At 46.7% G+C, this 24046-nt stretch overlaps 1 protein-coding gene across 5 annotated transcripts in view; it reads left to right on the top strand.

Annotated features, from left to right (window-relative positions):
* NGF (nerve growth factor) overlaps positions 1-21935 on the top strand; it is a 54413-nt gene extending 32478 nt beyond the window's left edge. Inside the window, exons 2-4 of one of the 5 annotated variants that reach the window (XR_007402984.1) lie at positions 12609-12732; positions 12944-13186; positions 14064-18756. Coding sequence is in view for 3 of the 5 variants with exons in the window: in XM_049095684.1 (XP_048951641.1) it covers positions 13154-13186; positions 19526-20263 (771 nt within the window). In the remaining 2 variants the exon portion in view is untranslated. The other 4 variants (XM_049095684.1, XR_007402985.1, XM_025453419.3 and 1 more) reach the window with 4 other exon arrangements.
* The last annotated feature ends 2111 nt before the right edge of the window (positions 21936-24046 follow it).

Raw genomic sequence — 24046 nt, 5'->3', positions numbered from 1 at the left:
GTTTTCTATTGCATGTCCATGAATGGAAATATTAACAGACTCCACTTGGCTCCATCATCCTCTGGCTTGGTCTTCACACCCAAAAAGCCAACCAGCAGGGAATCACATCCCAGCCTGGAGTGAGTAGTTCCTGTCCTGCCTGTGGGTTTCGTTCATGGTCTCATAATTAAGAGTAAATCATACCCAGAAAATGTATGAAAGTAAGTGGAATAGCTACATTCCAATGCCTATAAATTAGGAAGAAACAACTACACATCCTAAGCATGTAGCTTCTGTGCCTACTTTTGAGAGAGAGTGCAGGAGTAAGGGCAGAGGAGGAGGGAAAGAGAATCTGAAGAAGACTCTGCACTCAGCGCAGGGCTCACTGGAGGATGTGATGTCACGACCCTAAGATCATGACCTGATCTGAAACCAAGAGTCGGATGCTTAACCAAATGTGCCACTCAGATGCCCTGTGCCTACACTGCTGTCAGAATAGTGGGTTTTCCCAGAGTCAATTTCTTGGTGATTAGAGTATTTCAGTGTGGAGGAAGTATGCTCTATGGGTTCCCTCGAGGTTGTAAACAAGGAGAGCCTCCTGACAGACAAGTGGAGAAGTCAAGATATTTTATAATTAGAAAAGTATAGATATCAGCACTAGATTTTTAAAAGCAGTTAGGTAAATTCGAGAATGGAAAAAAAAAAGCGTGAGAAGTAATGGAATAGCTACATTCCACCTATCTATCACACATGTCACAGAAGCAGAAACCGACCCTCAATTCAAAACCCAGAGGATGAAGCTCTTGCTCCTTTGAATGGTCAGATGTGTGAGCAATCTCCCAGAGTAGGTATGGAGGAGGGTACCACAGAGCAAGAGGCTTGGGCTCTTATCCATCACACCATTCACTAAGCAGTGTCACCTTGCACTTCTCCACCTCATGCTGAGTTGAAGTTATCTGTAAAATGGGGATAATACTGATCTCAGAGATCTTTGATAAATATTTAAAAGATAATATATGGAAATTCCTTAGTAGAGTGTCTGGCACATAATACACAATAAATGTTCTGTATTATTAGTGGTAATAGGTGTATTCACTTCTAACCCACAGTTTAATACATCATATTACATTACATGTAATTTTACACTGAACATATAGGTAATTCTATCTTTATTAACATCTCTCAGACAGCCTAAGGGAGAGACCTAAGGGGAATCTTTGAGATATTTCTATACCACCCCTACCTTTTCTCCCACCAAGCCCAAACTCCAATCTCCGCTATTGGTGTACTCATCCTTGTGGCTGAGAAAGAAGCATGCCAGGGGGTTAGCCAAGCAGCTAACAGCTAGCAGGCCCCTTCTCCTGCTGGCATGGAAGGCAGGGAGAGAGCCATACTCAGAGAATTCCCTTCTTACAAGTGGGAGTCAATCACTGCTATGGAATCAGATTAGTCAGAGGAGTACCTCCTTCTGGAGATTGATGGGACAGGTCTGGGAGAGCTTTCTCTCCCAACAGGGGCCTAAACATGAAGTCTAATTGTCTTCAGATGTGAAGAAATAGAAAGCCTTACCTGGCAAATAATTGTACAGTTATCCTTAATACCTTGCATAAGGCAAATGGAAGAACCTGCCTCATTTTGGAGAACCAAGATACCTAATTCCTTATTTACCTTTGTGAATTTGTGTGTGTCTGTATATAATGTCCTTGGGGCAATCATAGATATTTCTCTTTTGAGATGATTTCATCAAGGTCTAAACTGAATAATATTGTTGTCTACATTATTGGAAATACAAAGATAACAGCAAAGACAAGACAAACAAAATCTCAGGAGAAAGAAGCGGGGGAAAAGCAGCTTCCCAAATAGGTGCTGGGAAATGTATAATGGAATAGACAGGAAAGCAGAAATATGATTTCTAGACCCAGCTCTATTCACCACTCCACTGGAAGTTATATAGACCTAAACAATTCAGTTAGCTACTCTGGAGAGAATAAATGACCCCCAGGCGTGGCTCTCTTCTGGTTCTGCTGATTCTATTGACAACATAAAGGGAGCTTTTGGGGAACACTGGCCAGACTTCCCTGGCTCCAGAAAATTCTTTAAGCCTTTGATGATGGTGGTGGTGGTGGTGGTGAGGAAGTGGTGGCAACGTCGATGGAGGCAGCAATGGTGGAGGAGATGGTGATCATGGTGATGGGGGAGGCAGTGGTCATGGTGGTGGTGGTGGTGGTGGTGGTGGTGGTAGAGGTGGAGACAGTGGTAGAGTGGGTTGGACAGAACTCTGCTGTGCTCCATGGATCTGACTAAAAGATATGACTGGAACAGGTACGCCTGAGTGGCTCAGTGGTTGAGTGTCTACCTTTGGCTCAGAGCATGATCTCGGGGTCCTGGGATCGAGTCCCACATCAGGTTCCCTGCATGGAGCCTGCTTCTCCCTCTGCCTGTGTCTCTGCCTCTGTGTGTGTGTGTGTGTGTGTGTGTGTGTCTCTCACGAATAAATAAGTAAAATATTTAAAAATAAAAAATACGACTGGAACATTGTAATGGGTTTGAGAAATGGGCAGAGAGGTGGGCAATTAGGCAGTAGGACTTAATGGGCACAAGGGCAAGGGTTTCCTGCCTGTAACTGCCACCTTTCAAGGTGCCTTTCAAGATGATTCCTCTCTCAGGGACGACGTAAGCAAAACAGAAGTGCTTAGGCAGATAGATACACACTGTTCTACTGGTTGTGAATTTGGGGGGGCTTTTTTTGTTAGAAATTTTTAAATTTTTACCTTAAAACCTAGTTTGAGTCTGTATTTTGGGAATATGGAGATGAGTTCTGTGGAGAGAAGGAAACGCTGAAGCAGTTAAATAGAAAGCTGGGACTGCAGGTGGACACCATGCAGGCAGAGAGGAGAGCCTTCTCGCCCAGAGCAGACCAGTCTGGCTCAAGCAGAGTTTAAAAACAACTGGGATCAATGCATGATTCCACAAGCTGGGGAGGCTCCCAGGGACGGAGGTGAGTGCTGGAGCCAGGCCTGGTGGCTGGCACCCAGAAAGAGCTGGGACAACCAGTCTTTTGCCCCCCTCTCAGAGGACAAAGGGCGACACCCTAAACTGGACATGGCAGATGAGTCCCCGAAGGCCTGAGAGGTACAGCTCCCTGCACAGAGGCCTCATGCCAGGAACCTGGCGGAATCACAGAGAAAGGAGCGAAGGACCAACAAATGGTTTTCATTATCGTCACACAGCCTCCACCCTCGCCTGTATGTGTGTGCTCTGGTTTTTTTCTTCTTTTTCTTTTTTTCATTTTTTCTCCAGTTGTAACTAAATAATGAGGTGACTGCCATCCCACTGGATTGCGCAATAGAACCAGTGGCTGGGTTGGAGCATAGCTTTCTCCAAATAAATTCTGGACAAGACAAGTGAACGGGCTGGAAATAAGGAGTGTTGTCCGCACAACACCTGTGTATGCTTTTTAGTGCTGGTAGTGGAGGTGCGATGAGGGTCCATGGAGAACGAAGACACTTCCTCAGCAGTTCAACTGTCAGCCCACCAATGGGGCATTGTCCTTCTGTGATGAAACTTCACCAAAATGAAAGGGGGCTTACCCAGTTTTCCAGCAATATAAATTGGGACCACTTGTTATTTCCTGATGTAATAGGAAAAAAAAATGATTTACTTTGAATACACTGGCGTGGCTAGGGGAAGAATTATTTTCAATTCCGTTCAATAAACGTTCGTTAAGTGCCCACTCTGGGACAGCCCATAGTTAGAAAAACACCAAGACCCCAAGAAGTCAGCAGTCACGCGGATGCCTGAATTTGTCCCAAATCTCCTGGATCCCTGAACATGAATTTGACCAGGTAGATGCCTCTGTGTTGTATTCCCCTTGTGACTCACTTTCCTTGTAAGGCAGTGATTACCCTAAGCAAAGATGCTACCAATTCTACAGGGCCTGGCATGTCTTCATCATGGCCAAAGAGCACCATGATCCCCAAACTGTAGTCAACTGGAGCAGCTTCCTCCCTCTGACTGCCCTGTGGCTAAAGAAAATGGATCATTCCAAAAACAAATGTTTCAGTTCATTACTCAGCTTTTTTGTTGGGAAATGATTGCAGATAATCATCTTGCAGCTGCAGATGGAGCATTCTACACTTGCTCAGATGGTACCACTGAGCATGTGCATGGCCAGCCATCCCAACCCAGACTGGGACAAACAGCAGGATCCTTCCTGCCAGAGAGACAGCCCAAGTGGGGCACAAGACGGGTATGAGACATCGCTTTCAGTTCTGTACCCAGCCTGTTGGTAACTCACTGCCTGATTCTAGCTGGATGTCTTTGATGATGCTCATTAGGATAGCTGATATGTATGTAACACCAACTAGGTACTAGACACCGAGCTAAATGCTTCTTCTATTTAATCCTCTCAATAAGCCACTGGGGAGAATAGAATTATTGTGATTTCTAAGAGGAGGCACTGAGGTACACGGAGGGTAAGACACTTGCTAAAGATCCCACGGCTGGTAAGTGGCAGGGCTCAAATGCAACCAGCTCCAGGCCTGTGGACATCAGTTGGCCAGTTTGTCAGGGGAAGTACCTGGACTGCAGAATGCTGGCGGCCTTTTCTTTACAGCTCTCATATTCTATCCTCATGTAAAATAACAACTGAGATTCTGAAGTAAATTAGTTTATTGTTCTTCAGATCTTAAACATCCAAACTTCCCTCTTTAGAAACAGCAGGAGGTATAGTGTCTGTGTGTATGTGTGCGTGTGCACGATCGTGCATGTGTGCACTTGTGTGGTGATCAAGTGGGTGAAGCTGTTTGCCCTCATTTTTGGAACTTCTGATTACCCAGAGTGTTCTGGGTCCCCGAAGACAGATGCGTGCTGTGGGTCTCTTGTTAGCTCTGGACTGAATTTCACCAGTGCAGAGTTTTTCTTTTGTTCATGATGTCATGGTCAAATAAAACCTAAAAGAAGAAACACTAGAAGATGGGGAATGTTCTGAAATATAATTATATGAGAATCAAATGACTTTAGAAGGGACAGCAGGTTTTCATCTCCCCTGACCTTTTTCCTAAGATAATGAAAGAGCTAGATGAAACTCCTTCAAATAAACTGAAAAATGCCCATCAAATAGCCCCTCATTATAGTTAACCACCCCAGGGATGTTACAACATCCACCATCAGGGATATATGTTACTGTGCGGGAAGAGCCCATTTGGGACTGGGATAGTTAAAGCCATACACAGGAAGTAGCTAAAACAGCTCAAAGCCCCCTGACAAACACACACATGGAAATAAATTCTTCATTTCCAGCTCTTATCTTAGCCTCGGGCTCCCGAGGATCTGCATGTGCTGCATGCCTGGGCAAAGCTGGGCTGAGTTATCTCTTTCTTGCCTTGAGTCAGATTTTCTGGGTGTGAAGTCAGCAGACAAGCCAGGAAATGTCAGTGTAAAAGAGTGAGGGAGCTGGAGACACGGTGGCAGCTGTCACTCCAGAGTGGTGATGGTGTGGTGTGAGAATATGTCTGACTCATCTTTGAGGCTCAGTTTCCCCTTGTGATGTGTTTGGTGCTGGCTGCTGTGATCCAGTTTCCATGGATTCGGGGTGGTTGAGGTGCAGCAGTTTTTGCAGAGACTGAAGTCCAGCTGCTCAAACAGAAATGGCCCTGACTTATGGACAGATGTGTCTCATGGACAAGTGAATGTGTCCCATGGACAAGTATGAATGTCTCACAGACAAGTGTGGGTGTCTCACAGACAAGTGAGTGTGCCTCAGGGATGAGGGAATGTGTCTTACAGACAAGTGTGGGTGTCTCAGGTACAAGTGTGGATATCTCAGGGACATGTAGGTGTCTCAGGGACAAGTGACTATGTCTCAGACAAGTGAGTGTCTCACAAACAAGTGTGCGTGTCTCACGGACAAGTGAGTGTGTCACAGATAAGTGTGTCTCACAGACAAGTGGGTGTGTCTCAGGGATAAGAGAATGTGTTTCACAAGTGAGTGTGTCTCATAAATAAGTGTGAGTGTCTCACGGACAAGTGTGAGTGTCTCATGGACAAGTGTGTATGTCTCACAGATAAGTGTGGGTGTCTCACAAACAAGTGAGTGTGCCTCAGGGATGAGTGAGTTTATCTCATGGACAAGTGAGTGCGACTGACGGATAAGTGAGTGTGCCTCACAGGGATCCTTACATTCAAGTCCCACAGCTTGTTCTGTATCCCTCACCAGCTGCAAGATGACCTGCCTGTCTTTTTCAAAGCCCTAGAACACTATGTGTCTGTTGGGCCAGGATTTTTCTTGGTCTGTCTCGGGACTATAGATCCTTAGCTTGTCTTTATTTCTGAAGTTACATCTGAATTGCATTATAGACTTATGTGCTGTAACGTTGCTTGACCTATTGCTTGGAAAACATACCACACACTGAGAGGAAAAGGCTAGCTCAAGAGGAGCTGAGGACATTTAATCCTATAAAGCAAGTAGAAGGAAGGCCTTGGATCCGAGTTAGCATTCATCGGCAGCGTTTTGTTTTCATTCATGCATTCCTTCCCAGGTGGTCACCCGAGGTCTGCAGCAGGTTAGAGACCTCACTAGGGGCTGGTATTATTGAAAGCAACCTTTGACTCCAACCAACCTGAGAGTCCTTTCTCCCCAGTACTCTGTCTGCTTTTAGTCCCAAGCATGGGAACAGCAGGCGGGAAAAGGCCAAAAACAGGAATGAAATGGATCTTTTCCTTGTGGTTTAAGGATCAGCCAGTTGGAACCAAGGAGATGTTTTCTTAGGGTTACAGAGAAGTTTGTAAAACGATTGGATTGGTTTTGGCACCAATGTGTAGATTATAGATATGTCATTAGTATTACTAGGCCGATGGGCTACGGTGCGAGGACTGTGATTTAGCAGAAGTCCACTGCCTTCAGCTCTGTAATGGCAGGCTGCCGTATGCCTAGATGTCTTATCTCCCACCACCACGTTGGTGTCATGATTACCCACGCTATGAAAACCTCTCTGCAGTGCTGGCATTGCACAGCTCGTGAATCCAGTCAGGTAAATACCATGAAGATTGCGGCCAGCCACACACACCAAGAGGGCCGTGCACATTCATAGCAAATGCTCCTTGATTCAGAGGCTCAAGGTCAGCCAACCTTGGTGGTTTCTTCCTGAAGCGGCCGGACTCTCTGGAGAAATGCTAGGGTTTTGTAATTTACCTCAGAATCTTCCAAAGAGCCAGAGGACCATTTATCGTCCAGGGAAATGTGGCAGGGTGCTGTAGAATTGTGAGCACTGAAACGCTCATTCAAAAAGAATAGTGGTTTCGCTGAACCTTTATGTCTGCCTAAGTCCTTGGTGCCAGATGCACTATTTTCCTATTGGACTTGCCAAAACCACCAAATAGTTAAAACACATCAAATCATGTCTAAATGGCCAAAATTGAATTCCGCACCACCCCCCGCCCCCGCCGCTAAAGAGCTCCTAGTCAGCAAACCTCATGGTTGTATTCCATACTACAAAATTTCTGATTAAGCTAAATATTAGGAAAATAGACTTATGACACAAAAGACTTCAAATTCCCTTTTTTTGCATTCAGGCTCAGAGTAAGAACTACCAGAGAAAGGAGGGAATCAAGGGAGAATGGTCACAGCAATGAAAATCACAACAAGAGTACCAATAATTATTATTATACCCTCAACTACACGTTCTTAATGCCCAACATCCCCAGTGAATTTTCCCAGCACAGAACTCTGACAGATAGAAGCTAGGAGAAAGGAAGCCACAGTTCATGCCAGCTGCTCTGGCATCTTTGAAGTGGCTTAAGCTGCTCTTGGGGACTAGCCATTGCTTCCGAGCACATGCGAGGAATGGTCCAAAAGGTCTTTTTGGTCAAACATCCCCAAATCTTTGGTATTAAAGTTGCCAGCAAATAATCCTCGGGCTTAATAATAAGCTAACCATAGCTCCAACCACCAAACATTTTAAGTGGCATGCAAGGAGTAAAAAGAAAACCTTCCAATTCATGAACATCAATTATATAGAGAGAGTTGGCAGAGTGAAGCACCTAGAAGCTGTATTCTTGTTTGCCTAAATGTGACCACATCTGCACTTTACATTTTCTGAGGTATATTAATTTCTTAATAATTTCTCTTAATTGCTAGCTCATCAAAGCCAATGTCAAGCTTCCTGTTCACCCTGTACAGCAGTTGTTCTCAGCCCTGGATTTTTCCTTGGGATTACCTCAGGAGCTTTACAAAATGCTGATTCCCAGGCAGCACTCCAGAACAGTTAAGCTGGAATCTTTGGAGGTGGGACAGGAGTTTGCAAAGCTCCGCAGGTGATTCCAGTGATCAGCCAGGGTGGAGAGCCATTGCTGTAGAGGATTCAGAGGGAGGATGCAGCGGAAAGGGGAAACTAGGAGGTAGATGAAATCTTCCACAAAGTTCAAGCATGAAGGACTTTGCAGGATGCTGATTGATAGTTAGCAGGTTGCATTTGTACAGCTGATGCCCGTCACTTCCTAATAACTCTCTAGCAGAGGCTTAGTTTCCTCAAACTGTATATTAATTGGATTTTCAACAATTTGCTATTCATCTAAGCTTCTTGATTGAAATTGACCAAAATATCATTGAGACCTTAAGAAAGCAAAGGGGACACTGAGGCAGGCAACAGAGAGATATTCAAAGAGGCTTAAGCTCAAGGAGTCCTTGACTTGAGGCTGTTGGTCTGGGGTTCTGGAGTCATCGTCTAGACATAAGATGGACTATAATATTGAAAGTTCCAATCAAGCAGGCAGTCTAGAGGAGTAGACTGACTCTGGGTTGATCCTATCACTTGGCCCTCGATCCCTCATTCCATGGAGAGATCGCAGGTGAAGGGGAGCCAGAGTGGATCCTCTAAAACAGTAATTCTCAAGCATAAGTGTGCACAGAATCACCCAAGGGATTGTTAAAGCACAGTTGATGGGGTCTCACTCAGCATTGCTAGGTCTATGGTGGAATCTAAGTATTTGCATTTCTAGTAAGTTCTGAGATATTGCTGCTGCTACTACTACCACACTTTGAGAATCACTACCTTAAACATGAGACCTTGGGCAGACTAGGCTTGTCCTGGTCTAGAAAAGGTACACCAGACTTCAAGAGTATTCCATCATGCCCTGAAAGAAGGAATAGAACATGGGTCTGCAATGAGCTTGGCCTTGTTTTCATGCACTTGTAAAAGAGTGAGAGCCATCTGACTAAGTGATTACCTCATGAGGACAGACAGGGTTTTTAAACAGATAGGCATTTGGGTTGCTTGTCCCTCATATCTTTGCATTAGAAATTGGTAATAATTAAATCAGATTTAATTTTAGAGCCTCAACTTTCACTAGCATAAGACTAAACACAATGACAGCAGCATCTATGAAAATCATTTAGTGTTTCAATATTCTGGACAGGGAACTGTTTTCTCCAGCAGCAATCTATACCTATACTGAACAAGAGAAGGTCAAAGTCATAGGAGATGCTAGACAGGATCTAAAATATAGCACTCATGCATCTAGATTGGCAGGTGACCCTGGTATACCAAGTTGGCTTGACCCAGATTGCATCTATAGGACTAGGGAGCTATTTGTGATAGGTCTAGAGCAAATCTTCAAGAAGGCAGTTCTGCTTAGAAGTTATGGGATTTTTCTTTTTTGAGGTAGACCTTCTCTCTCTTATCATCTTAAACAGGAAGCCATCCTGACTTGTAATGGAATATCCAGAATATTTCTAGAGAAATTCACTGATTGTTCCATAGATGGCCCAAGAACTTTTATGTCGCACAGGAAATAACAGTCAGTGGGCAGGCCACTGCAGTGAGCTCTGCAAACTCATGAGCACCTACTGCTGTATAAGACTCATCACTGTTCCTTTCACCCTTCCCCACAAGTCCCCTTCTTAGCTGTGTTGAACCTCTAGCCAATTCTTGAACTCTGGGGCACTGCAATGCCTTCCCTTCTTCACTGGTGAACTTCTATTCATCCTTAAGAACTCTGCTCAGATGTTACTTCCTCCATGAACCTATATCTCTGGTTAATCTGGCCAGATAAAACTGGTTCCTCCTTCCACTAGGTTTCCATATCAAGTCAAATATACATCATACTTATCATGCTGTGCTTTAAATGTGTGTTCATATGTTTGCCTTTCCTTACCTCTAGATTATTTGCTCTTGGAAGTGAAATATTATGTTATATTCTTCCTCGTGTCCTCACGTAGTGGCTGGCACAAGGTCTGCAAGTTTTACTCTTTAATTAATGAAAAAAAATAGTTCTAGTGTTTGGATGAGAGAAAGCATTACTTAAGAATCCAGTAGGGAGGGCAGCCCCGGTGGCTCAGTGGTTTAGTGCTGCCTTCAGTCCAGTGTGTGATCCTGGAGACCTGGGATCAAGTCCCACATTGGGCTCCCTGCATGGAGCCTGCTTCTCCCTCTGCCTGTGTCTCTGCCTCTCTGTCTCTCTGTCTCTCTCTCTCTCTGTCTATCATGAATAAATAAATAAAATCTTTTTTTAAAAAGAATCCAGTAGGGATACAGACTGAAAAATATGAATTGACCTTGTAAAATAACAGATGATCAGAGCTGGAGACCTTAGCTATATCATCATAGTAGTTCCTTATCCTGTGGAGGAGGAAGCTCAGAGATGCTTAAAGATACTAAGTGATTTACCTAAGAAACAGAGTGAATTGGACCAGGACCCAGCTCTGTGAGTTCCAGTCTAATCGTCAATCAGTCTTGGCCAAATACCCAGATGAAGAATTTGTGGACTGGATCCAGACCTTCTTTCCCGGAAGCAATGGAATCAGGCCCCACAATGTCCACCTATTACTCTGGGGACATGCCATCTTCCCTCTCCATTGCTAAACCCAACCCTGAGAAAGCATGACAGCGTACTCTGCCACAGAATCTAACATTTTTAAAGGGTGTTTAGGTAAATTTCCATCTCTAGACTTGAACTCCAACTGATTTTTGGAAGGTTTCTCTGGTACTTCTAGAAGGTCTTTCTGGTACAGAAAGGATATTTTTGAGCAGAGTGGGTAAGGAAAAGGAAGGGAAACATCCTAGTCCTTAATTTTATGATTTCTAGCAGCAGGAAAAACACTCCAGATGCTCTTTATACTTCCCTGTTCTCTACCTCCTCTAAGTGATTAGAGACTTGGTGGCTTCATTGGAAAAGATGAAGATCTTCATTGTATAAGATGAGAGAGGGTTGAAGGAAGGTAAGCGCTGGGGGTCCACAGTGGAAAAAAACATGATAAAAAAAAAAAAAAACCACGACAGGGAAAGGGGTTTTTGTAATTGGAAAGAGAATATAAACAGGAAGGATACAGATATCATTCTAGAAGTTTTGGGGGTTGTGGAGGACTCAATCCTATAACAATTTCTACAATAGATGTAATGGTTCATTCATTCATTAAAAATGTCATGTCATTCTCCTGCTTAAAGTCTTCCACTCCCTTCCCATTACCCTTATGATAAAACCATAGCTCTAGCTAGGTCTTTGCAGACCTGGTTTCTTCTACCTCCCATTTTACTTCCCTACATGTTCAGCAACTTTAACTTATTTCTATCTCAGGGCCTTTGTACTTGCTATTCCTTTTGCCTAGAATTCTCTCCCTCATTCCTTTTCATCCTTCAGATCTCAACCCGAAGACCACTTCCTCCAAGAACTCTTCACTTGGCAGCCTGTCTATAGGATCCCTTTACTACACTCTGCAGTCACCCTCTATCAGCATACTTTGTTTTTTCCTCCATGACATGTAAAGAATCAGAAGATATGTTGTTTATTTACATAAGACTATAAGCTCCACAAGAGGAAAGACGTTGTCTGCCTTATTCACTACTGGGTCCCCAGCACCTACCTAGATCAGGTACTTAACACATAGCAGGTGCTCAGGATATATTTGTTGAATGAATGAAGGAAGCACATACATATATGAGGTTTATAGAAGTGAGAAAAGAATAGAAACCTTCCATTGCTTCTAGGAACTACAACCTAAACTTTGAATAGTATTTTTTCCTCTTTATATCATCTAGATATCTTCTGATTGATAAAAGTTGACTTTTGGCTGTGATTCCCTGAGAGTCACAATTCTAACTCAATTCTATCAGAGGTTTCTGTTATCTATCATGTAGTCAGGTTGTCATATTTACCACCATAACTCATCTGGATTTTTATCAAAGTACCAGCTTGTTCTCAATTGTCAGGATGTTTTCTTCTGTATAATTTATGTTCAGTTAGGCTGGGCCAAAGTTGGATCTACTACATCTCTGTATGTGCAATGTACAGAATAATTTCCATTTTGGTGCTGAGTTAGGGGTCTGCTGGAGCAGGACTCTGGGGTGGGATTGGGAGCTCCTCACTGGGACCCGTGGACTGCATCCGGGCAGAAACCGAGGGCTTTGGCACAAGAATGGGAGACAGGTGCCACCATAGGTCTGTGTAAGGTCACCTGGCAATTTCAGAAGCTAGACTCTAAGCCCTTCCTGGGTTCTGATGCTGGTAAAGTCCCAGAACTCAGAGAATAGGGTTTGTCCTATTGGCACATCCCTCCCCTCCTGCCTAGGGTACAATTATCCATCCGCTAGAGAATATGGTGAAGTGCCCATCTAATGCCAGCTCTCTCCTTCCAGAGTCCTGGCCCATGGTCGTGCAGTCTAGGGGGCTGGATGGCATGCTGGACCCAAGGTCAGCTCAGCGTCTGGGCCCAATAACGGCTTTTCCAAGGGAGCAGCTTTCTGTCCTGGCCACATCAAGGTAAGCACGTGAGGGGTTTTGGCCTCGCCAAGGCTCTTGGCTCTGGAGCATCCCAGGAGAGCTGGAAATGAGCCCCAGGGCTGAAGAAGGGGCGTCCCATCTAACTGCTAATCATCAGAGACCTGGGGTGGGTCCAAGTGATACGGCACAGGTGGCTCTCCCTCGTCCAACTGGAAGAGAAAGTCCCCCATGTTCTCTGCTTGCCCCACAGCTTCCAGGGACATGTTAAGAGTCTGAGCTGCCCACCTCTGAAGTAACAGAACACAGGATAACGTTTCCCTTGAATAGACAGAGCATCAGTCAGACCCTCCACACAGCTCCTGGTCTCTCTGAGCAGGCAACCTTGTGAGATAAAACGTCCCTGATCACTCTCACGCTCTTGGCTGTGGAGTAGAAGGCAGGGAGAACTCCAGATCAGGGGATGGAGGCCAGCTTTGAGTGCCACTTCCACCAGGTGTGTGCCCACGTCGGATTCCTCACTCTTACTGCCTTTCTGTTTCCTCCTCTGTGCAATGGGAGTAATAAGGCCTCCTCCCAAGTTTGCTGTGATGATTAATGAGATACTTATGCCCGATAAAGGATGATGATAATTACGATCTCACCTCATTCATTTTAAGACATATGTCTAAGAATACAGACCAGTAGCTTCTGTTCCCAGTAAAGCCACGGGTGCTGTACGCACTCATGCTTTCTGGCTGCATATTTCAATCATGGGCACTTTAAGTGTTTTTGGACCAAATCTACCTGATGCCCAGAAACCTGAAAAACCAACTATGAAAATCATCAAATGTCCAGGCGTTCCCCAGTGTCAAGATGTGTGGCTTGAGGAAGGTAAAACTTATCATCTGTTGTGTGGACTTTTCATTTTGATATTGGTAACCAGTAAGTGCGGTCTCGGGGCGCTGTCCTCTGGAAGGTGCTAAGGCTGAGCAATGCCAAGCACCCATGTGCAGAGCCTGCCACTCACTAGCTGCAGAACCTTAGGTCACTCACAGCCCAACATCCATGTATCTCCTCTGTCAAGTTTAAGGATTGGACCAGATCACTGGTTCTCAAAATGCAGTCCCCGGCCCAGCAGCATCAGTATTACTGGGGAGTTTGTGAGAAACGTAGATTTAGAGGCCCCACTCTAGATCTACCGAGTCAGAGATTCTGGGAGTGGGGCCCAGCAATCTGCAGTTTAGCAGAACCTCCAGGTGATTCTGATGCCCTGAACCCCTGGACTTGATAATCTCTGGTGTCCCTTCCACTCCTAGCTTCCCCCAGGAGATGCCAGGAGAAACGCTCACTGGGTTCTATCCTGGCAATGTTTTTCTCTGTTGCGGCCCCAGGGGTACCTGCCTGAGGGAGCTGAGGAGCCACAAAATGCCTCTCACACTCCACAAGGGCCCTGACAACTGGGGGTGTCCCAGTCTTTACAACTGAAGACAGCAGCAGGTGTACATTTCAAGCAAGGCCAAGGGGACATTGAAAATGACCCTTGGCCCACTCTCATGGAGGAGATGGAGCAGGAGGAGGAAGAGGAAGAGGCTGGATTTTCTCAGCCATGGGAACCTCGTCTCACTAACACTAATGACTCCAATTCACTGAGCCAATCCTTGGCCCCAGAATCACTAACAGCTCTAGGCACCACCCCTCTGAGGCAGGAATTATCACCCTCCCTGGACAGTGCACCTCCCCAGGTACGATCTTCTGGTGCCATCAGCCCTCCTCGCCACAAGAATGTGGGATCGTTCAGGAAATTTCTGTTATTATTGGGGCTAGGAACCACTGGAAACCCACAGAATGTACCACTGGCCCAGAACAGGGCACTCACAGAAGCCCTGGATAAAAGGCACCCCCACACACACACACACACTCTTCATCATTGATTCTCCATTCAGACTAGGAAGTGGAACAAACACAGAACATTCAGCAGTGACACAGACACGTTCCCACGTGTGAGCCCCTAATGGCATCATCCCCGGCTGATCATTCAGCTCACAGGGCTCTGCTTAGTGAAGCGCTGGCAAGGACTGTCATGTCTTCAGGAGAAAGGCTTCAAAGGCTGTTTTTAAAAATAGATAAATAAAACTCACTCCCTGGTTCACATCAACCAAGGAGAGAATGTTCTTTTGTAAATTGTGCTTTGTTCATTATATCACTAGAATAGAAATCATACTTTTTTTTTTCTTTTCTTTGTTGCTTCATTGATGATTTTTAAAAAGAAAGACTTATTTGGGACACCTGGGTGGCTCAGTAAGGTAGGCACCTGCCTTTGGCTCAGGTCATGATCTCAGTGTCCTAGGATCCAGCTCTGCATTGGGATCTGCTCATGCTCTCTCTGTCTCTCTCAAATAAATAAATAAAATCTTTAAAAAAAGAAAAAGAAAGACATATTTAATTTAAAAAGAAGTAGGTGAAGGGGATTAGAATACACTTATCATGAAGAGTGCTGAGTAATGCACAGAATTGTTAAATCACTGTATTATATACCCGATACTCATACAACACGGTTTGCTAAACTGGAACTAAAATAAAAAGCTTCATGAAAATAAACAAATAAAAATAAGATATTTTATATCATCACCACATTATGGGAAAATGTCAGACATGGCAATATTCTCATTTGACAAAAAAGCTAGGAAGTATACTTTTATTATTAATAAATAAATTTTTTTAAAAAGATTATGGGGCATGCTATTATGAGTGAATCAATTTAAAAAAAATTTAATCTAAAGCCCAAATAAGAGATATATCTGGAACATTTTCAAATCTTAATAAAACAACCTGTCCCCGATGTAGATCTCCGCTGTGATTAAATACCCTCCACTACCATGTGTTATTCTGACAGCGAACTGAGAAATCACATTTGACTTAAAGAACTTTGTGAAGTCAGTTCAGTAGAACCTGCAGAGTGGTAGGCAGCACAGTGACCTGTATGGATGCTTAAACTCAAAGCATGTCTAAGCTGGAAGATTTCTTAAGGATCCGCAGTCACATGAAGAAATGAAGGAGCACAGAAGCAAGGGACTCATCCACATACTCACTGATTCTTAGAGCTGGAGTCACCTGTGAACACTAGGTCACCTGGACACAAGGGAGATGTATAGGATGCTTTGCCATCTCTAGGGGGTTTGCCTGTAGGTGGGAAGATAAGAGAACACAACTGCCCTAAGACAGCATTAAGGAAATACTTTACAGAGGTGGAGAAAGGAGAGAGTTTGTCTCTGTAGAAATAGAAAAAGGTCCCCAGTGGAGGTGGTGTTTAAGTTGCGTGCTAAAAGATGACATGGTAGGACTTCAACCAGCAGAGATGGGGAACAGAAAAGGCACAAGGAGGGCGAGGGGGAATATGCCAGGCATAAAAGAGTCTGAACCAGGGGCAATGTGGGGAAGCACAGAGCCTGCACTGCCACAGGAGTGCCATTCGCCTGAAATGCAAAACATGGAAGGGGAGTAGAAGAAGGGCAGTGTCTGCCTGGTTCCTGGCTCCCTAGACTACCACTCACCGCTGGATCTCCTGGGCAGGGTGATGTGATCAGAGCGGTGCTTCAAGAAGTTAAATGGGGTAGCTAGGGGCAGTTGGCACTGGGAGAAGAGAGAGGAGCCTCCAGGACATCAGTTGGGAGACTGTTCTGTGACCTGAACTAGGAATAAGAGGTGAGAATAGAAAATACAGTTTCAAGAGATGCTACCGGAGCAGAATGCAGAGTTCTGGGGGAGGGCTGGGAGGAAGGAGCAGAGGCCAGTGGCAAGCTGAGGTTTGGAGCCGGTGAACAAATAGATGGTGGTTCCAGCACCAGAATAAAGCAAAAGGTTGGAGAAATACATCTGGGGGGGAGGGGCGGTGTTCACAGGAGATAGCAGCTGTGGAACTCCATCATAAAACATCAAGTGGTCCAAAATGGGGCTGCTGCTGTTGAGTACAGGGAGGGCAGGGAGTGATTATCCTAATGAGGAGCAGGAATGTAAAGATTTTTGTTTGGGGTACCTTGCATTTAAAACATCAGGATCTGTGGAGAGTTGCTGGAGGTTCAGGACAGGCTTTCAAAAGAGAAGTCAGGCTGGAAGTGCGGTATGGATGGGCATCAATCCCACAGAAGTCTCAGTTGACTCCTTAGAAGAGGATGACCTTACCAAAGAGGAGACTGTAGGAGGAGGTAGGAACCTCTGGTCATGGGAAATAGGGAGCAGTATGTCCCTCATTACCATCAAAACTCTAAATTTTAGTGGGTTATTTTTTTTTTCCATTTCCCCATCCAAATTTTAAGTGTTACTAATTTGGATATAAACGGATGAATTTCGGTTTCATCTCTTCTCCCTTCTTCTATCTGATGAGAGATCCATTTCCCCATCCAAAGTCTGTTACTAATTTGGATATAAACGGATGAATTTCGGTTTCATCTCTTCTCCCTTCTTCTATCTGATGAGAGCTACCATGTATTGGGAAGAAAGAAAAGGAGCAAACTAAGAGGCTTGACCCAGCTGCCAACCAACCGAATGATCCGTTCTGTGGCAATTGCCTGGACAATTATCTTCCAGACCATTAGCCAGCAGGCCCAGCAGTGGTCAAAGCCCAGATGTGCCACCACCTCATCAGCATGGCCGGCTGGAGGATTGGGGCAAACACCAATGTTTTTCAAAGTAACCCAAGAGAAAAGAATTTTGGTGGTTTTATTTTTAGTGTCTCACCAAAGAGCTGCCTAGTTCCAGCTGAAAAAAAAAAAAAAAGGCATAGTATTGAGGAGAAGAATGTATCACTTTGAAACAGATTAGGAATGCAGCAATCAGCCATGTCCACAAAATCCAAAAGAAAGCATGTACCACAGTGAAAAGAAGGCAGAGAGTGAGCTTCTCAAGCCATCCCCATTCATTGCTTTATTCATTCTTCTTATATTTTTTGAGGACCTACTGTATGCCAGCACTGCGCATGGCCCCAGAAATATACAGCTACAAATGGTACAGCTTGTAAAGTGCTCTGAAGAGTCAGACATGCACTCGATTAACCACAGCACTAAGGAAAGATGATAGGGCTATGCACAGCCACCATGGAAGACAGGGGAGGTGCACAACGAGGGATCGAGTGATTAGGGCAGGTGGATTAGACATGGCTGTGTGCTCTTGCAGCCAGTGGGGGAGACAAGCTTAAATCACTGAGCTTGAAAAGAAATTTAATCAAGGTAATGAGCGTGCTATGAAAAGGTGTGCATGGAACCGGCTCAGAGACAGAACAGGCAGCAGTGTGACTGAAGAAGACGAAGTCCTTGACCACAGGACATTGGAATGACTCAGAATTAAGTAGGTGTGTGGGCACCTTTCAATCCTAACAACAACCCATGAAATAGTGTTTAGCACCTGCTTTTTATCAATGAGGAAAGGAAGGCTCAGAAAGATTAAGGGACTTTCCTCTGCTAACAAGTAACTGAGCTGGGAATCCAAATAAGGTTTGGATCCAGATCCAATGCAGAACGATCTGTGGGAATGGGGAGGCGGTAGAGATGGAGTAGGAAGTTTGAGCACCCCCTCTAGGGGATGCCTTTAACCCTACCAAGATTTAGGGAAGCTTTGCAGAGGAGGTGACACCTAATATCCATCTACAGGTAGTGATTGGGGCCTTCACAGTTAGCTGCCCTGGGGGTGATCACTGGTGGGCAACTCTAGTGCAGTGCGGAGCCCTGTCTGGACCATGCTCCAGAGGGGCTTGCACTGCCTCTTGGGGACAGATGGATTTCTGCCATTTGGTTTATACTCACATAAGAGTAAATAATAACAGGCAAAGGTACCTGTAAGAATGAAAGAGCAAGTGAAGAGGAAGGAGGAAGGGTCGGCTGGCAGAGTAACGGGTCAGCTTTGGGTTCTATTTCGAGTCCTGTTGGCACTGATGACTTTAGACCTGTTGGTTAATTTTCTGTGGATTACTTTCTTTGTATATGAAAGAAAGATGAAAAATCCTAACCCAACACACAGACTAATGAGAAATTAGAAACGAATGTGCTTGAGAAGCTTTTAAAACTTCACACAACAAGGAGCTATCCTCAGCATCGGTATCCTCAGCATCGGTATTTGTGAGTGCTGACTGGTGGCTGAATAGGCTGGCAATCATGGTCCAGAGCTATATGCTTTTTGACCAAACATGATGCTTCATGGACTTGTAATGAGGGTCCGGAGTCACCAGATCTCAGAGCTGAGCCAGTGCTGCTGTCTGAAGAGGGTGTATTCAGGGCTGAGGCGTCCAGACTAGTCCCCAGCAACCCTTCCCACTGCCTTCCCGGGGGAGTCAAGCCACTGGGCAGGAAACAGCACTAAGGACAGGTGTCAGGCACACACCGCCAGCCCTCAGCTGCCTCAGGTGGGCAGGCACAGCACTCAAGGGACTCTGCATACAGTGCTAGCAAGTTCACATGGAGCCAAAGGGCAGAATTTCAGGGGCTCTGTCCCTTCCTTTTTTTTTTTTGTAAGATTTAATTTATTTATTCATGAGAGACACAGAAAGAGGCAGGGACTCCCTGAGGGGAGCCTGATGCGGGGCTTGATCCCAGGATCCCGGGATCACAACCGGAGCCAAAGCTCAAGCACTGAGCCACCCCGGAGTGCCCTGGCTCTGTCCCTTCTTGAAAAAGCCTACCCATCCATGGTGTGACCATATCTCCAGTCATCTGAGCCAGCCCTGCAGATAGATGCCTACTGTCCCAGGTAATTATGGCCAGCAGCCCCTTTCACTCTCAAAAGTCTCCCAGTTTGGACGGTGAATTCCAAGGTCACCCTGCCCTTGGGCTCCGGTGGACTAACCCTTGTTTCTGTTTCCTGGCAGGTGCATAGCGTAATGTCCATGTTGTTCTACACTCTGATCACAGCTCTTCTGATCGGCATCCGGGCAGAACCGCATCCAGAGAGCCATGTCCCAGCAGGACACGCCATCCCCCACGCCCACTGGACTAAGCTTCAGCATTCCCTTGACACAGCCCTCCGCAGAGCCCGCAGCGCCCCGGCCGGGGCAATAGCTGCCAGGGTGACAGGGCAGACCCGCAACATCACTGTGGATCCCAAACTCTTTAAAAAGCGGCGACTGCGTTCGCCCCGCGTGCTGTTCAGCACGCACCCCCCACCTGTGGCTGCGGACGCTCAGGACCTGGACCTGGAGGCCGGCAGCACCGCCTCCGTCAACAGGACTCACAGGAGCAAGCGGTCTTCGTCCCACCCTGTCTTCCACCGGGGGGAGTTCTCGGTGTGCGACAGCGTCAGCGTGTGGGTGGGCGACAAGACCACAGCCACCGACATCAAGGGCAAGGAGGTGATGGTGCTGGGAGAGGTGAACATTAACAACAGTGTGTTCAAACAGTACTTCTTTGAGACCAAGTGCCGGGACCCCACCCCCGTGGACAGCGGGTGCAGGGGCATCGACTCCAAGCACTGGAACTCCTACTGCACCACCACCCACACCTTCGTCAAGGCGCTGACCATGGACGGCAAGCAGGCTGCCTGGCGGTTCATCCGGATCGACACGGCCTGCGTGTGCGTGCTCAGCAGGAAGGCCGGGAGACGAGCCTGACCTGCGGGCCGGCCCCCACCCTCCCCGCGCCCCCCTCCACACCCTCCTGGGCCCCTCCCTACCTCAACCTGTAAATTATTTTAAATTATAAGGACTGCATGGTAATTTATAGTTTATACAGTTTTAAAAAATCATTATTTATTAAATTTTTGGAAGCATCCGGGGTGCCGGCGCTCCAGTTCTTTCTCCCAGTGTGACCATGTGCAAGCCCCGGCCGCTGTGCTGTGCGGGTGGACTACCCACAGCGTCCCCTGGCTGTAACTCTCACCCCACCCCAGCCAGCTCTGCAAACTTCAGGGAAATCTGACTGGGTTCACATATTAGCCTAAGCCGGACATAATTAGAAAGGGAAGTCTGCTGGATTGCACTCTGCTCTGCATTCCAGAGCCAAAGCTACCTAAATCCTTGGATTACCTGTCCCACCGCCCCAATGCGTGGGCCTTGATTGCTTTACTTGGGGGAAGTCCATGGAGCCTCAGCAGAAGCAGGTCCCCACCTCAGCGATGCCCAGGCTGGGTCCTGGGGGCGACTCGCTGTATAGTAGGAGGAGACTTGCACCAAAGACCTATGAGGTTGGCTTGTTTTTAGGGGGAGATGTGCTTTTGCCTGAAATGCTGTCTGGAAGAACGGTAATGAAATAATCTCTGTCATGGTAGATCTGATTTCATGGTAACATTGCCTTAGGACTAACGGCTGGTCCCCCACCTAGCCCCCAGGGGCTTCCTGCCCAAGTCTTCATTATCTGAGAAAACATGAAGGCCTCTAGCCCTCTTGCCACCCACTGACAGCCCACAGCAACGTCCAGCGGTCCCAACGTTGGCCTATAATCAGGGAGGCCAGAGACCTACCTAGAAAGAACTATTTGATTTCTAATTGGGTGACTTCCACAAGTGGCCGAAGGTGGATGGGGTCAGGGGACCTGCAGAGAAGATGGAGGGTGGAGAAAAGAGGTAAACAGGGTAAGAACTGACACAAAAGCCAGGAGGTACAGAGGAAAAGTGGGCCAGGACAGAAGGGAACATTGCCCTCCTGCGCCTCCCCGATAGGGGACTGGGAACAGGAGAGTGGAGAGGAGAGGCAGGGGAGGAGGGGGCCACGGAGAAGGAAGAGGAGGAAGATGTGTGGTACTTAACCAGCCTCAGGATCCCAGGCCTCCCCAAACTCCAACACCCTGAGTAGTCATGTTTTGAGGGGTTGTACTCCTCAACACTGACTACTTCAAGAGGTCTTGGCCAGACATGTGAGTGACAGAGAGCAGGGCTCCACCCATCCTCAAGCTGCCACCTTCCCCAGTAACTTTTTAATTTTTTCCCCTGAAGGCACAATTTCTCCCCTCAATGTAAATCTCATTTACATTGAAATAGAATTTTTGCTTTCCTTGCCATCGTTTCCTGCCCAGGGTGAAAGCCCTGCTCTAGATTTTAGATCTAAATGGTCCCTCTGATTTAAAAAAAAAAAAAAAAACAAAGCAAAGGGTCCTATTCATTCCTTTGTAACTGTCTGTCCCACCCACCCCCCAACCCAATCCAAATAGGGCAGATTAGAAACGTGGAGAGCTTTGGGAAGAGAGACATTTGATTAGGGTAAGAATATGATGAAATGTGCCCTGTTTTTCCTATCAAAGCTACTGCAATTGGAATAAAGATTTATGTTCAAGAAACACCAACCAGAACATTGTGTGCCGAGATACTTGGTCAGATAAAGGCTGGGGAGAGGGAGCCTTCCTGCTGGCCTGTGTCTGTGGCTTTTTTCTGGGCTCTAGCGCCAGTGGCCTCAGCCTCTTGGCTCCGCCTGCAGACAGTTCTTGGGGGGCCTCCCCCAAGGAAGGGCTGGCAGGCCTGGGGGGCCCTGGATATGACAAGGGCAGCCAGTGAGGGAGACACTTAGGAAGCTCCCAGTCCCAAAGCTTCATCTGTGAGCAGCTACTCCCTGCGCTGTAGGCCACTGGGACATCTAGAATATATATTCTGGACTCTCCCGGCCTGCCTGGAGGGAAGGCAGCCTCCAAGGCTCTGAGGAAGGACGGGGGTCGAGGGTCAGGTAAGAGGAGGTCTCCCTCACCCCACTAACGCCAAGGCCTTCCCCAAAGGCAACAGAGCTCGAGGCCCAATTCCCGAGTCGCTGTGTGGGAGGCAGTGTTTTCACACCAGGAACAGTCCAAAAACAACCCGGAGCCTAGTGGTTGTGCAGCTTGGACTCTGCCCACAAACCGCCCCTCCCCCCCCCCAGAGGGGAGTTCTGGCTTCCAGATCCACCGGCCTGCCTCTGAGAGACTGGCCCAGGTCACCAGGGTGCCAGACACTTGAACACATTGGAACAATAGCTCAAAACCACCCATTATGTCCTACTGAGAATCTCCCCAGCCCTTCCTGTGCTCACCTCGCTGAGATTTCCCACCCAGTTCTCCAAAGCCTGGAGAGTCAGAGCAGACACCCTCCCCGGAAGGCCTCCTTCTAGCATGCCAAAGAAAACTAGAGCAGACCCTGGCTCATCCTCAGCCTGACATGGCCCAGCCCTCCTAGCAAAAGTAAAATTCCTGGTTTTGGGGGACGAGAGCAATATGGTGCCTGGCTCTAGTTTATACTCCAAGTCCGTCCCTCTGACCTCTCCTCCTCCAGCTGGAGCGCTAGCCTCCCTTAGATCAGCTTCCACCACCAGCAAAACACCTACCCCAGAGATCCAGATTTTCAGCAGCCAGCAAATGGCCATGTTCATCCCCATGAGACACAGGAATGTTCTTCTCCAAAGTCTCACCACTTATTCCTCTGTATAATCTGTATTATGGGAGAAGTGTCCGAGGCAGAACTGGATGGAGGACAGGGGACACAGGGGCAGGATCTGCCCCCCCTGGGCCATGTGTCTCTGCTCCTTAGAGAATGGAGTAGTTAGGAATCGGGGGGTGCAGAGCTGAGTGCACGTGTGGGCTGTGAGGATCCCAGGGCCCCAATCGGCAGGGACCTCAGGCTTTCTTCCAAGGGCCTGAATGGAACAGGGGGAGCTCCCCAGGCCCCAGGTACTGAGGCAGCAACCCGGGTGTGATGCCACAAACAAGGAGCTTGGTGTCAGCAGAGCTAGGTTCTAGGCCCCACTCCCCCATTCCTGTTTGTGAGCCTTGGCCAGCCATGGCTCCTTTTTGGCCTCAGATACTGAAGCTGGGAAATGAAAATAACCATTCCTATCTCCCAGAGTTATGACCAGGAAGCAAAACCACATATTTGAAAGTAAACAGCCACATCCTATGCATGTATAAGGAAAAAGTAACATATCCTAAACGGAACGATTCCTGTAATGATTGTAGGCAAGTAACAGCTATGCTGGTACTCACAGGACCCCAGTTTATTGGCAGAGGTATAAATTGGGTAAAGGAAACCGTCTGGTCAGCGGATGTCATGGACTATGAGTATGGGTACAGCATGGCCAGGCCCAGAAGGTCAAGAGCAAGAGCCAGCAGTTCTTCAGCTTCAGATTCTGTTTGAACCCGGGCTCAGGAAGGCCACACACATTCTAAAGGTTCTAGATTCATGGTGAAGGGTGTGGGCTTCAGAGGCGGACAAGCCAGGTACTTCTACTTAGGCTTTGTGACCTTAGGCAAGTTGTTTCACTTCTCTGAATTTCAATTTCTTCATCTGAGAAATGGGAATAATAATTGCACTTTTCTCAGAGGGCCTAGAGATGATTATAGGAGATAATATATAAAGATCCATAAGCACCTAGCACTTCAGAAGGATGTCATAAGTTTTAGTTTTGAAAAGTTGAGTTGGCTGCAAAACCCTGAAAGGATGT

This window comes from Canis lupus, chromosome 17 (assembly GCF_003254725.2).
Source record: "Canis lupus dingo isolate Sandy chromosome 17, ASM325472v2, whole genome shotgun sequence".
Taxonomy (NCBI): domain Eukaryota; kingdom Metazoa; phylum Chordata; class Mammalia; order Carnivora; family Canidae; genus Canis; species Canis lupus.
This window is presented reverse-complemented; position numbering and strand designations above follow the sequence as displayed.